At 42.2% G+C, this 13,745-nt stretch overlaps 1 protein-coding gene across 2 annotated transcripts; it reads left to right on the top strand.

The window, feature by feature from the left end:
• The first annotated feature begins 9,163 nt into the window (after positions 1-9,163).
• Positions 9,164-10,927, top strand: LOC124684459 (serine/threonine-protein kinase PBL27-like). Of its 2 annotated transcripts, XM_047218769.1 has the most exons (4): positions 9,164-9,403; positions 9,736-9,943; positions 10,036-10,418; positions 10,491-10,927. In XM_047218769.1, exons 1-4 carry the CDS (start codon positions 9,191-9,193, stop codon positions 10,686-10,688), a joined length of 1,002 nt encoding a protein of 333 aa, XP_047074725.1. In that variant the 5' UTR covers positions 9,164-9,190; the 3' UTR covers positions 10,689-10,927. The 2 variants fall into 2 exon arrangements, with proteins under 2 accessions (XP_047074725.1, XP_047074724.1); XM_047218768.1 differs by having other exon boundaries at positions 10,036-10,927.
• Positions 10,928-13,745: the final 2,818 nt, after the last annotated feature.

Below are 13,745 nucleotides of genomic sequence, written 5' to 3'. Positions count from 1 at the left end.
GGCGGAGTCGGAAGGCTGACGGGGCCACCACACAATAGTGCGGCGCGCCCAGGGTCCAGGCCGCGCCACCCTGGCGTGTGGCCCCCCTGTGGCTCTCCTCTGGTGGCTCTCGGGTGTTCTGGAAGCTTCGTGGAATTCTAAGATGCTCGGGCGTTGATTTCGTCCAATTCCGAGAATATTTCCTTACTAGGATTTCGAAACCAAAAACAGCAGAAAACAGGAACTGGCACTTCGGCATCTCGTCAATAGGTTAGTTCCGGAAAACGCATCAAAACATCATAAAGTGTGAACAAAACATGTAGGTATTGTCATATAACTAGCATGGAACATAAGAAATTATAGATACGTTTGAGACGTATCAAGCATCCCCAAGCTTAGTTCCTACTCGCCCTCGAGTAGGTAAACGATAACAATGATAATTTCTTAAGTGACATGCTACCAACATAATCTTGATCAACATTATTGTACAGCATATGAGATGAATGCAGCGATTCGAAGCAATGATGAAGACAATGAGTAAACAACTGAATCATATAGCAAAGACTTTTCATGAATAGTACTTTCAAGACAAGCATCAATAAGACTTGCATAGCAGTTAACTCATAAGCAATAAATTCTTTAGTAGAAGGCATTGAAGTAACACAAAGGATGATTAAGTTTCAGCAATTGCTTTCAACTTGTAACATGTATATCTCATGGATAGTTGTCAACACAAAGTAATATAACAAGTGCAATAGGTAAACATGTAAGAATCAATGCACACAGTTGACACAAGTGTTTGCTTCTAAGATAGAGAGAATAGGTAAACTGACTCAACAATAAAGTAAAAGATAGGCCCTTCGCAGAGGGAAGCATTGATTACTATTTTTGTGCTAGAGCTTTTCATTTTGAAAACAAGAAACAATTTTGTCAACGGTAGTAATAAAGCATATGCGTTATGTATAAGATATCCTATAAGTTGCAAGCCTCATGCATAGTATACCAATAGTGCCCGCACCTTGTCCTAATTAGCTTGGATTAACATGGATTATCATTGCATAACATATGTTTCAACCAAGTGTCACAAATGGGTACCTCTATGCTGCCTGTACAAGGGTCTAAGGAGAAAGTTCGCATTGGATTTCTCGCTTTTGATCATTCTCAACTTAGACACCCATACCGGGACAACATAGACAACAGATAATGGACTCCTCTTTTTAATGCTTAAGCATTTAACAACAAATAATATTCTCATAAGAGATTGAGGATTTGTGTCCAAACTGAAACTTCCACCATGATTCATGGCTTTAGTTAGCGGCCCAATGTTCTTCTCTAACAATATGCATACTCAAACCATTTGATCATGAAAATCTCCCTTAATTCAGACAAGACGAACATGCATAGCAACTCACATGATATTCAACAAAGGTAAAAGTTGATGGCGTCCCCAGAAACATGGTTACCGCACAACAAGCAACTTATTAAGAAATAAGATACATAAGTACATATTCTTCACCACAATAGTTTTTAAGGCTATTTTCCCATGAGCTATGTATTGTAAAGGCAAAGAATAGAAGTTTAAAGGTAGCACTCAAGTAATGTACTTTGGAATGGCGGAGAAATACCATGTGGTAGGTAGGTATGGTGGACACAAATGGCATAGTTTTTGGCTCAAGGATTTGGATGCACGAGAAGAATCCCTCTCAATACAAGGCTAGGCTAGCAAGGTTGTTTGAAGCAAACTCAAGTATAAAATGGTGCAGCAAGACTCACATATGAACATATTGTAAGCATTATAAGACTTTACATCGTCTCCTTGTTGTTCAAACACCTTAACTAGAAAATATCTAGACTTAGAGAGACCAATCATGCAAACCAAATTTTAACCAGCTCTATGTAGTTCTTCATTAATAGGTGCAAAGTACATGATGCAAGAGCTTAAACATGATCTATATGAGCACAACAATTGCCAAGTATCAAATTATTCAAGACATTATACCAATTACCACATGCAGCATTTTCTGTTTCCAACCATATAACAATGAACGAAGCAGTTTCAACCTTCGCCATGAACATTAAAAGCTAAGAACACATGTGTTCATACGAACCAGCGGAGCGTGTCTCTCTCCCACACAAGCATTTATTCAAACAAAACAAAAACAAAAAGACGCTCCAAGTAAAGTACATAAGATGTGACCGAATAAAAATATAGTTTCAAGAGAAGAAACCTGATAAATTGTTGATGAAGAAGGGGATGCCTCGGGCATCCCCAAGCTTAGATGCTTGAGTCTTCTTGAAATATGCAGGGATGAACCAAGGGGGCATCCCCAAGCTTAGACTTTTCACTCTTCTTGATCATAGTATATCATCCTCCTCTCTTGACCCTTGAAAACTTCCTCCACACCAAACTCGAAACAAACTCATTAGAGGGTTAGTGCATAATCAAAAATTTTACATGTTCAGAGGTGACACAATCATTCTTAAAACTTCTGGACATTGCACAAAGCTACTGGAGGTTAATGGAACAAAGAAATCCATCCAACACAGCAAAAGAGGCAATGCGAAATAAAAGGCAGAATCTGTCAAAACAGAACAGTTCGTAAAGACGAATTTTCCAGGGGCACTTAACTTGCTCAGATGAAAATGCTCAAATTGAATGAAAGTTGCGTACATATCTGAGGACCACGCACGTAAATTGGCAGATTTTTCTGAGTTACCTACAGAGAACCCTGCCCAAATTCGTGACGCATGTAAATCTGTTTCTGCGCAGTAATCCAAATCTAGTATGAACCTTGGTATCAAAGACTTTACTTGGCACAACAATGCAATAAAATAAGATAAGGAGAGGTTGCTACAGTAGTAACAACTTCCAAAACACAACAAAACAGTAGCAAAATAAAAACATGGGTTATCTCCCAAGAAGTGTTTTCTTTATAGCCATTAAGATGGGCTCAGTAGTTTCAATGATGCACTCCCAAGAAATAAGAGTTGAAGCAAAAGAGAGCATCAAGAAGCAAATTCAAAACACATTTAAGTCTAACATGCTTCCTATGCATAGGAATCTTGTAAATAAACAAGTTCATGAAGAGCAAAGTAACAAGCATAGGAAGATAAAACCAAGAGTAACTTCAAAAATTTCAGCATATAGAGAGGTGTTTTAGTAACATGAAAATTTCTACAACCATATTTTCCTCTCTCATAATAATTTTCAGTAGCATCATGAACAAACTCAACAATATAACTATCAAATGAAACATTCTTATCATGAGTCTCATGCATAAAATTATTACTACTCCCAACATAAGCATAATCAATTTTATTAGTTGTAGTGGGAGCGAATTCAACAAAGTAGCTATCATTATTATTCTCATCATCAAATATAGGAGGTATAGTATCATCATAATAAACTTTATCCTCCATAGTAGGCGGCACCAAAAGACCACTATCATTATAATCATCATAAATAGGAGGCATATCATAATAAACATAAACTTTCTCCCCAATACCCGGAGGGCTAAAGAGATCATTTTCGTCAAAACCGACCTCCCCAAGCTTAAATTCTTCCATAGCATTAGCAACAATGGTGTTCAAAGCATTCATACTAATAACATTCCCATTAGCATGCATAAGTTCCATGGGTTTTTTAATTTTCTCTTCAAACACATCATGTCCTAATTCAAGATAAAGTTCATAAAGATCTCTCATTTTGTTGTTGTCTTCCATTAAGCCTTACTAGTGTAAAACAAGAGACAAAAAGATGCAATTGCAGGATCTAAAGGAAATAGCTTCGAGCACTTACAACGGCAACAGAAAATAACGTAGTTACCTGGGACCAGAGTGTGAGTGCCTTTTACCTTTCCTCCCCGGCAACGGCGCCAGAAAAGTGCTTGATGTCTACGTGTGCTTCTATTCTTGTAGACAGTGTTGGGCCTCCAAGAGCAGAGGTTTGTAGAACAGCAGCAAGTTTTCCCTTAAGTGGATCACCCAAGGTTTATCGAACTCAGGGAGGAAGAGGTCAAAGATATCCCTCTCAAGCAACCCCGCAATCACGATACAAGAAGTCTCTTGTGTCCCCAACACACCTAATACACTTGTCAGGTGTATAGGTGCACTAGTTCGGCGAAGAGATAGTGAAATACAAGTAGTATGGATGTATATGAGCAGTAGTAACGGCGCCAGAAAAGTGCTTGCTGACGTGCAATTGATGGTAGTAATATTGCGGGAAGTAAACATGCAGCAGAACAGTAAACAAGCGGTGTTTTCAATATTGGAAACAAGGCCTAGGGATCATACTTTCACTAGTGGACACTCTCAACATTGATCACATAATAAATAAGTTCTCTTCCTTTGTGCTACATATACTCTTGTTTGATAATGAACATCATTCGTTGTGTAGGGCTACAAGAGCACCTCAATGCCGGAGTTAACAAGCTCCACAACATTCGATATTCATGTTTAAGTAACCTTAGAGCATAATAGATCTTTGCAATTTAAACCGAGTACTAACATAGCATACACACTGTCACCTTTACACTATGAAGGGGGAATAAATCACATCAAAATTATCATAGTAATAATTAACTCCATAACCTACAAGAGATTATGATCATAACCTACGCCAAGTACTACACGATGCACACACTGTCACCATTACACCGTGAAGGAGGAATAGACTATTTTAATAACATCACAAGAGTAGCACATAGACTAATAGCGATACAAAGGTCATCATATGGATCTCAATCATGCAAAGCAATTCATGAGATCATTGTATTGGGGTACAGAGAGAGAGATTAACCACATAGCTACCGGTAGAGCCCTCAGCCTCGATGGAGAACTACTCCCTCCTCATCATAGGAGACAACAGCGGCGATGAAGATGGCGGTGGTGTCGATGGAGGAGCCTTCCGGGGGCACTTCCCCGTCCCGGCGGCGTGCCGGAACAGAGACTCCTGTCCCCCGAATCATGGCTTCGCAATGGTGGCGGCTCTGGAAGGTTTCTTGTACCGTGGCTTTTCCGTATCGAAGATTTAGGTCAGGGACCTTTAAATAGGCGAAGAGGCGGAGTCGGAAGGCTGACGGGGCCACCACACAATAGGACGGCGCGCCCAGGGTCCAGGCCGCGCCACCCTGGCGTGTGGCCCTGATACGTCCCAAACGTATCTATAATTTCTTATGTTCCATGCTACTTTTATGATGATACTCACATGTTTTATACACATTATATGTCGTTATTATGCATTTTCCGGCACTAACCTATTGACGAGATGCCGAAGAGCCGATTCTGTCGTTTTCTGCTGTTTTTGGTTTCAGAAATCCTAGTAAGGAAATATTCTCGGAAATGGACGAAATCAACGCCCAGGGTCCTATTTTCACACGAAGCTTCCAGAAGACCGAAGAGGATAAGAAGTGGGGCCACAAGGCGGCCACACAACAGGGCGGCGCGGCCCAGCCCCTGGCCGCGCGGCCCTAGCGTGTGGGCCCCTCGTGACGCCCCCTGACCTACCCTTCCGCCTACTTAAAGCCTTCGTCGCGAAACCCCCAGTACCGAGAGCCACGATACGGAAAACCTTCCAGAGACGCAGCCGCCGCCAATCCCATCTCGGGGGATTCGGGAGATCGCCTCCGGCACCCTGCCGGAGAGGGAATCATCTCCCGGAGGACTCTTCATCGCCATGATCGCCTCCGGATTGATGTGTGAGTAGTTTACCCCTGGACCATGGGTCCATAGCAGTAGCTAGATGGTCGTCTTCTCCTAATTGTGCTATCATGCTCGATCTTGTGAGCTGCCTATCATGATCAAGATCGTTTCTTTGTAATCCTACATGTTGTGTTTGTTGGGATCCGATGGATATTGAATACTATGTCAAGTTGATTATCAATCTATCATATATGTTGTTTATGTTCTTGCATACTCTCCGTTGCTAGTAGAGGCTCTGGCCAAGTTGATACTTGTGACTCCAAGAGGGAGTATTTATGCTCGATAGTGGGTTCATGCCTCCATTAAATCTGGGACAGTGACAGAAAGTTCTAAGGTTGTGGATGTGATGTTGCCACTAGGGATAAAACATCGATGCTTTGTCTAAGGATATTTGTGTTGATTACATTACGCACCATACTTAATGCAATTGTCGGTTGCTTGCAACTTAATACCGGAAGGGGTTCGGATGATAACCTCGAAAGTGGACTTTTTAGGCATAGATGCATGCCTGGATGGCGGTCTATGTACTTTGTCGTAATGCCCTGATTAAATCTCATAGTACTCATCATGATATATGTATGTGCATTGTTATGCCTTTTTTATTTGTCAATTGCCCAACTGTAATTCGTTCACCCAACATGCTATTTATCTTATGGGAGAGACACCGCTAGTGAACTGTGGACCCCGGTCTATTCTTTACATCTGAAATACAATCTACTGCAATACTTGTTCGTTACTGTTCTTCGTAAACAATCATCTTCCACACAATACGGTTAATCCTTTGTTCACAGCAAGCCGGTGAGATTGACAACCTCACTGTTACGTTGGGGCAAAGTACTTTGGTTGTGTTGTGCAGGTTCCACGTTGGCGCCGGAATCCCTGGTGTTGCGCCGCACTACACTTCGCCGCCATCAACCTTCAACGTGCTTCTTGGCTCCTCCTGGTTCGATAAACCTTGGTTTCTTTCTGAGGGAAAACTTGCTACTGTCTGCAGCACACCTTCCTCTTGAGGTTCCCAACGGACGTGTGTTAATTACACGCACCAGGCCCCCCTGTGGCTCTCCTCTGGTGGCTCTCGGGTGTTCTGGAAGCTTCGTGGAATTCTAAGATGCTGGGCATTGATTTCGTCCAATTCCGAGAATATTTCCTTACTAGGATTTCTGAAACCAAAAACAGCAGAAAACAGGAACTGGCACTTCGGCATCTCGTCAATAGGTTAGTTCCGGAAAACGCATCAAAACATCATAAAGTGTGAACAAAACATGTAGGTATTGTCATAAAACTAGCATGGAACATAAGAAATTATAGATACGTTTGAGACGTATCGCATGAGATCAGCTATTGATGGCCTAGTGGTGCCCAGAGGCAGTCCCAGGTATGTAAAGGGTAGAGATTCCACTTTGCATCCAAATGTTTCTGCAAGGTTGGTTGCTTCCTCGAGGTTTAGATTAATAGGTACCATAGTAGTTTTATGGAAGTTCACTTTTAAGCCAGTGGAAGTACTGAACTGCTCAAGTAATCCTTTAAGATGGCTTTACTTGTTGAAATATACTGCATCATACCTTTTACCCTCCTTTTATTTGTTCATCTATGTCATTGTTAGCTCAAAATTTATATAACACAGGTGGTAGTTGAAGGCCCCATTTAAAACCATTAGCGGTACAAATTAGATGTCATTAGTGGTAAAGGTATGAGGAAACCATTGGTGCACTTACCATGTAAATTAATGGAATGAAAAAAATTGCCGACCTATGTGTGTTCATTATGGGTTGCTAATGGGTCTGCATGCTAACCCATTATGGGCTCCTAATGGGCCATCCGAACTATTTTATGCCTGCCAACTCTAACGGACTGTACTAGGCCGGAGTAGAAAACTTTAATGGCCTTTGCTAGGCATACCAGAACACTTTTGTGGGCTTTTACTAGAAGGGTTTGCCCATTTTTATGGGTTTTACTAGGCCAACCTACCTACTCTTATGGGCTTTTACTGGGTCGGTATGCTTTCTTACGCGGGGTTTAACTGGGCCGGCCTGCTGAATGTTGGGGTTTCCACGTCAGATCGAGTTGACGTCAGACACGTCATGGGCTACTATTTACAAACATGTAATAATGATGACATCACCAGTAAACTGGATGATGTGATCATCATCGAGATGACGGTGGTACCGGCAAATTAGCGGCTTTTGCCACGTGTTAGGTGGCATGACGCTAGTTGTCAACGTCCTCCCAAAATCGTTCTATTGTGGATCAAATTTCTGTTGTTGATGCCCACTTAGCCACCACTGACTCAAAACCCGTGGTAAATCTTTTGGTGACGTGATAGCCACCCTGAGTGTCTTTTCATCCATTATGACTCTTTAACCACGAAACACCTCTATAACCATGAATTTGCGACGTCCCTAATAACAATTTTTGTAGTGTCCGCTGGCGCTAGACGCGCCACCAGAGTGAGGATAGGGCGGAGAGAACCTTATTCTGACTTCGGGATGTCGTCGCCGCCTCAGATGCCGAAGAAGACACATAAAAAACCTAAAATGGGAAATAGGGTCCCTCTCGTTGGCGATCGGAGGCGGGCGAACTGGAAGCCGCGCCGACGGAGGGGACGAAACCTTAGCCGCATGTGGATGACCTTTGTTATCTTCTTTTCCTCTCGTACCCATTTGGTGTCTTTCAATTAATTAAACACACACATTTGTTGGATCTTTATAATATCCTAAGCAGACCCCATATGTTAAATCCTCCTAAGTGTGTAAAAACATATTGTAATTGGCATTATTCGTAATTGTAGCTAGTAGATAAATTAGGAACAGTATAGTCCCAAAGTTTCACGTAGATTATCTAAAAAAAACAAATAGTTATAAGTGCACATGTTAATTACTAGTTGGTTGTAAATAACAATTGCATGTTACACATAATTTAGTCCTCACCACAAGCTAGTGCTAATGTGGTGGAGTGGGTAGATACAAGATTGTGCCTCTATAAAATGCACGACCAATGCAAAATTTCCTCTTAGCATTTAAAAATTACTAAGAAGTTGTAAATTAATAAACACAGAACATTATACATTAGACATCAATATGTCCCAAATCCTAACTCGTCCAAAGTCCCAACCAAACCTGTAGTAACTTTCAGCTCAAAGATCAACTACTTGTACACATATTTTCTTTTGGAAAACAATCCAAGAGTGAAAAAAAAGAAATGCACTTCGTCCCCATCTTTCTGCGGTGCTTGGAACATATGGTATGACGTGACGGTGGGGCTGCAACTTTCTTCTCCGGTGCAAGCTGCTCCGCTGTCTCACTGCACCGGCTCCCGAGGCTTTGCCAATATGAACATATAAACGGAAATAAAGGACACCATTCTGAGCTCGCACCACAGCCGTTGATCCCGTGCCTTGGCACCACCAACCTCGTGGAAGCATTAACATCAGCTGGTCGACAATCAGAGAGAGCAATTCATTGGCGTCTCACGCGGAAGCCCAGCCTAACTAGCTAAGCTCGGAAGCAGAGCAATGGAAGCCTGTTTCCCCTTCTTGGGTGTGCGAAAAAGGAGAGTACCACCGCCGCCGGTGGAAGGCGATCCGCACCATCGCAACATCGCTGCTGCCGCTCGAACTTTCTCGTTCGAGGAGCTCGTGGAGGCGACCAGGAATTTCAGGGACGAGTACCTCGTCGCTGGTAGAGAGCCGCGCGTGTACAGAGGACGCCTGAAGAGCGTCAACCAGGTATGATCGATTGAATCCAGCCGGCTAATTCTTTGTTAATTAGTTCATATGTATCATGACGAGCTGATTCATGTGAGGGGAAAATAGATGCATGGTCTGGGATGAGAGGGGGTTTTGGTGTTCATCCAAAACACCATAATCCCTAAATTATTTTCCAAAAAAATATACTAGTACCATGGAGAGTTTTTAATCTAGGCAAAAATACGAAAATTTGTGGTGATATTTCAGAGTTATCCCGTCCAAATCCAGATAAATAATTCCCCCGTCCCCTTAAATACTATGGAAATTGGAAGTAAACAAGCCCTAAGTGGGATCTTCATATACATTTGTAGCTCGTTGCCATGAAGCTGCAGCATCTTGTCGATCGTAATAATGTATCAACGGAGCAACGCAACAGCGAGTTTCTTGCTCGCGTGCTGATGCTCAACGCGCTGCGTCACCCCAATCTTGTCAACCTTATTGGCTTCTGCGCTGACGGCAATCATCGGATTTTGGTTCATGAGTATCTGCCACTGGGTTCTCTGGAAGATCACCTCCACGGTATGTGTGGTACCTACTGAAAATCTCGCTAAAACATCTTCATTTTTAACTGAATCAAATCAATCAATGATATCGTAAAATTTGCTCACCAGATCCATCTCCAGACAAAGGACGGCTAGACTGGAGCACGAGGATGAACATAGCTGCCGATGTGGCCAGAGGATTGGAGTATCTACACGGAAAAGGCGTGGTGTACCGTTACCTGCGAAGTTCAGACGTCCTGCTCGGAGTCGGAGACGGGCACCACTACCCAAAGCTGTCTCAGTATGAACTGGCAAAGGACGGCCAGCTTCTTGATGGCATTCGTGAAGCCCGGGATTTCCCCTGTACAATTGCCCCCGAGACCGCCATGTGCGGGAAGGTATACAGGTCGTCGGACGTGTATAGCTTCGGCGTCGTGCTGCTGGAGATGATCACAGGGCGCAGGCCCTTCAGCCCGCAGGCCGCCGAGGAAGACCGGGACCTTGTCAAATGGGTACTTGCTCACAAAATTGCCGCTTCTTGTCAATTTGGACATGACTGTTGTGATGTTTTGGTGTTGGATCAGGCTCGGACATTGTTGGAAGACAGGGTGGAGTTCCGCCGGATGGCAGACCCGGCGCTGCAGGGCCGGTATCCGTCCCTGGGTTTGAAGGAGGCACTCACAGTTGCTTCCATGTGCATTCACCAAGACCCGGCCATGAGATCACCAATCGGTGCCGTTGTTACGGATCTTGCTCGCCTCGCCTATGATCGATCAAGCTGAAGAAACGATCTGATGTCATCATGGTTGCATCGACCATGATTTAAGCTTATTGCTTGCTTGCTGTGAGTGGCAACAAAATGCTGTTTGTTGGGGGGAATAACAAGTACCTGCATGATTTAGGCTGTTCGGCACAATCCCTGTGTAACGTGGAGACTAGAGAGGTTAATTGGCCGGTAGTAATGGATTTAGAAATTGGGGTTGATGAGGATTGGACGGCATGGGCAAGAATGAGGAAGTTTCAGCTGGATCGATCCATCTTTAAATCTTCACATTGCTCTCTCTTACATTATTTCTCGGTTGAACCAACTAAATCTTACATGATTATTGTCTCCATTAAACAACATATTGAACAATACGACTTGCACCATTCATGTTTACAACTGATTAAACTGCTTAACAGAAACAAAACAACCTGGCAACATGTATGATTTTTAAAATTTTCTAGTTTAGCTTTTGATGTTTATCAACATGGTCTAAGTTGCATACCGTTGAATGTTAAGTTGATTATAGGTTTCTAACTAAGTTGGGTTTTGGCACCATGACTTTTTAGTTGATTTGAGCTTTTCTAGTTTAGCTTCATTTTTTACAAACATCTCCTAAGTTGCATACCGATGTACTGTAAAAGTCATCTATCTAGAGGGAAATAGATGAGTATTAAGATGAGATGGCAATTTAAGACGGGTTTGAAAGGGCGCCCCCCTTAAGTGGGGTTTGTTTGTTTGATAACAACGTTAGGGCATTTTACTGTCGTGCTAAGTTTTTAAGTAAAACTCATTCAAAACACAAGACGGTGGTCGAACCCTCAAGTGAAAAGATCAAGTCGACGCCCATAGTTTTTCCGTTGTGTAGATATAGGTGTTTTTGTCATTGTGAGGGTGCGATGGAATCATGGTTGAGAGAACCCTTAGAATTGTTGCTATTGAGGAGCTCCATACCGGAGACTCTGGGAAAGTCTCTGGCCCCAGGGTGTGAGTAGAGTGTCAACTTTACCTCGCGTTCTGTGGTCGGTACGGAGGCTTTTTCCCTGAGACCAGAGACTTGGTCCAGAGACTCCAGCCCCGCCCTGTCGTAGCGGCCAGACCAGAGACTCCGGCCCTCTTAGGCTGGAGATTTCGAGAAAGTCCCTGGCCCCAGAATTTGGGCACAGTGTCAACTCTGCCTCACGTGTTGTGGTCAGTCTGGAAGCTTTCATCCCCAGACTGGAGACTAGTCACCTTGAACAGCTACATTTATGAGGGTGCTATTATATCACCCTTTTTCCACCTTGGGAGATTGCGGCTTCTACTCTCTCCTCCATTTTTCCAAAGCTTAAATCTCTTAGATCTCCCTTCCTAGCTAGTCACTCAATCTTATTTCCCTCTTGCAAATAAAGGGAGGGTACACTTCGACAAAAGGGATTTGAGTATCCCAACCGTCTCATGAAGAATTAAGTTGTGAAATTCTAGTTTTGTGTGAAGTCGCCCCCAGAGCTTGCCGGTGTTGTAAGAGTTCCGTGATCGGTTGTTGGAAGCATCCAATTAAGTTGTGGATGCATGCCCTAACCTTTGTGCAAACGTTTCAGTTGCCACTTTGAAATCTATCGCGTAGTGAAGCGTGAGCTAATCTTTGTGGTTTGCTGACCAGGGAGTAGGGTGAAGCCTTTGTGGCATTGGTTGGCCTTTGTGGCCCCTTCAACATAGACATAATTCCTTTTAAAAGGAAGGAACTACGGAATTCAACTCTTGTGTCTCTGCGTGCTTCACTCACGGTTACCTCTATCTTTTTCCGCACTTGTATCTTGTATCTTGTGTTTCGCTTGTACTAGGTAATTTATATAGTTACATATCTAGAGAATTTACCCTTTTGTATCAAGGCTAAATTGAAACAGAACTCAAATTTAATTTGCACATATTCATCCGCCCCCGCTTTGTAGGTGCCATACGATTCCTTTCAGGACTGCTTAAAAGATATAACCTTTTACAACTACTAGGTTTTCAGTAGCTAACTTAATTTAACAAACTGTTGAACATCTGGATTGGTATTGGTGCTGAAAATTACACATGTTTCAACCAAACCCATAGGTGTACTGCCTTTCAACAAAAAGATCGAACAGTTCTACACATTTTCTTATGGAAAAACAACCCAAGAATGAAAAATAAAAATGCACTTCGTCCCATCTTTCTATGGTGCTTGCAGCATGGTGGGGAGTGGCGGTGAGGGCAGCAATTATCTTCTCCGATGCAAGCTGCTTTGCTCTCTCACTGCACCATCTCCTGAAACGAGAATGACAATTGTTGCATGAACGGGGCCTGCTTGGACCTTCCGTGCACATATCCACCCTCCAATCCACTCTATTTGCTTTGAGATTAATATATGAAGGAATTCTTTGCATGCATTGTAACTCCCAGTACTACATTCTCTCTCTTTTTTACGCAGACTAAATATCTAGTGTTGATTTAAAAGAACCATAATGATTGAAAACATATCAAATTAATAATCTGTTTAACTCTGTGTATTTATTTTGGTGATATATTTTAAACAAGCCTAATATTTGTTTGTTTAGACAAATCCAAATATGAATTCTTAAACACATTGAAACATGATGCACAATGAAACTTGATAAAACTACCTATAATTTTTTTTTGTCTCGAGGTTGAACTCTAAGACAATTGCCAAATATTTACTAATTCTGATGAACCAAGTTTGAAAGAGTGAAACAAAATGTTCAAAAAGAAATTTCATCAAGTTTCATGAAATATCGAATGTTTCAACAAGTTTCGAAAGTCTTTTTTTTTCAAAAATTGTTCAATATTTTTCTCAATTTTTTTTTGTTCAATATTGGTCTCATTTTGAAGCTAATTTTTCACTAAAACTTAAATATTCAAATGGTTTATAAATTGAACTTCCGATTAAAATCTACAGATGTTTTAAATTTTATAGGTAGATAAGTAGATGTAGTAGCGTGGGTGGAATGGTGTCTCCTCACGAAACTTTCCCAATATGAACATAGATGGAAATAAAGGACACCACTCTGAGATCGCACCACAGCCGTTGATCCCGTGCCTTGGCAACATCAAC

The sequence above is a fragment of the Lolium rigidum genome, chromosome 1 (genome assembly GCF_022539505.1).
Source record: "Lolium rigidum isolate FL_2022 chromosome 1, APGP_CSIRO_Lrig_0.1, whole genome shotgun sequence".
Lineage (NCBI taxonomy): Eukaryota > Viridiplantae > Streptophyta > Magnoliopsida > Poales > Poaceae > Lolium > Lolium rigidum.
The sequence above is the reverse complement of the archived record's forward strand: the minus strand, read 5'-3'. Positions and strand labels throughout refer to the sequence as shown.

Coding starts and splice junctions, on each gene's coding strand:
- LOC124684459 (XM_047218768.1), top strand. CDS start 9,191: ATGGAAGCCTGTTTCCCCTTCTTGGGTGTGCGAAAAAGGAGAGTACCA. Junction 9,404..9,735: donor GCCTGAAGAGCGTCAACCAG/GTATGATCGATT, acceptor ATACATTTGTAG/CTCGTTGCCATGAAGCTGCA. Junction 9,944..10,035: donor TCTGGAAGATCACCTCCACG/GTATGTGTGGTA, acceptor TTTGCTCACCAG/ATCCATCTCCAGACAAAGGA.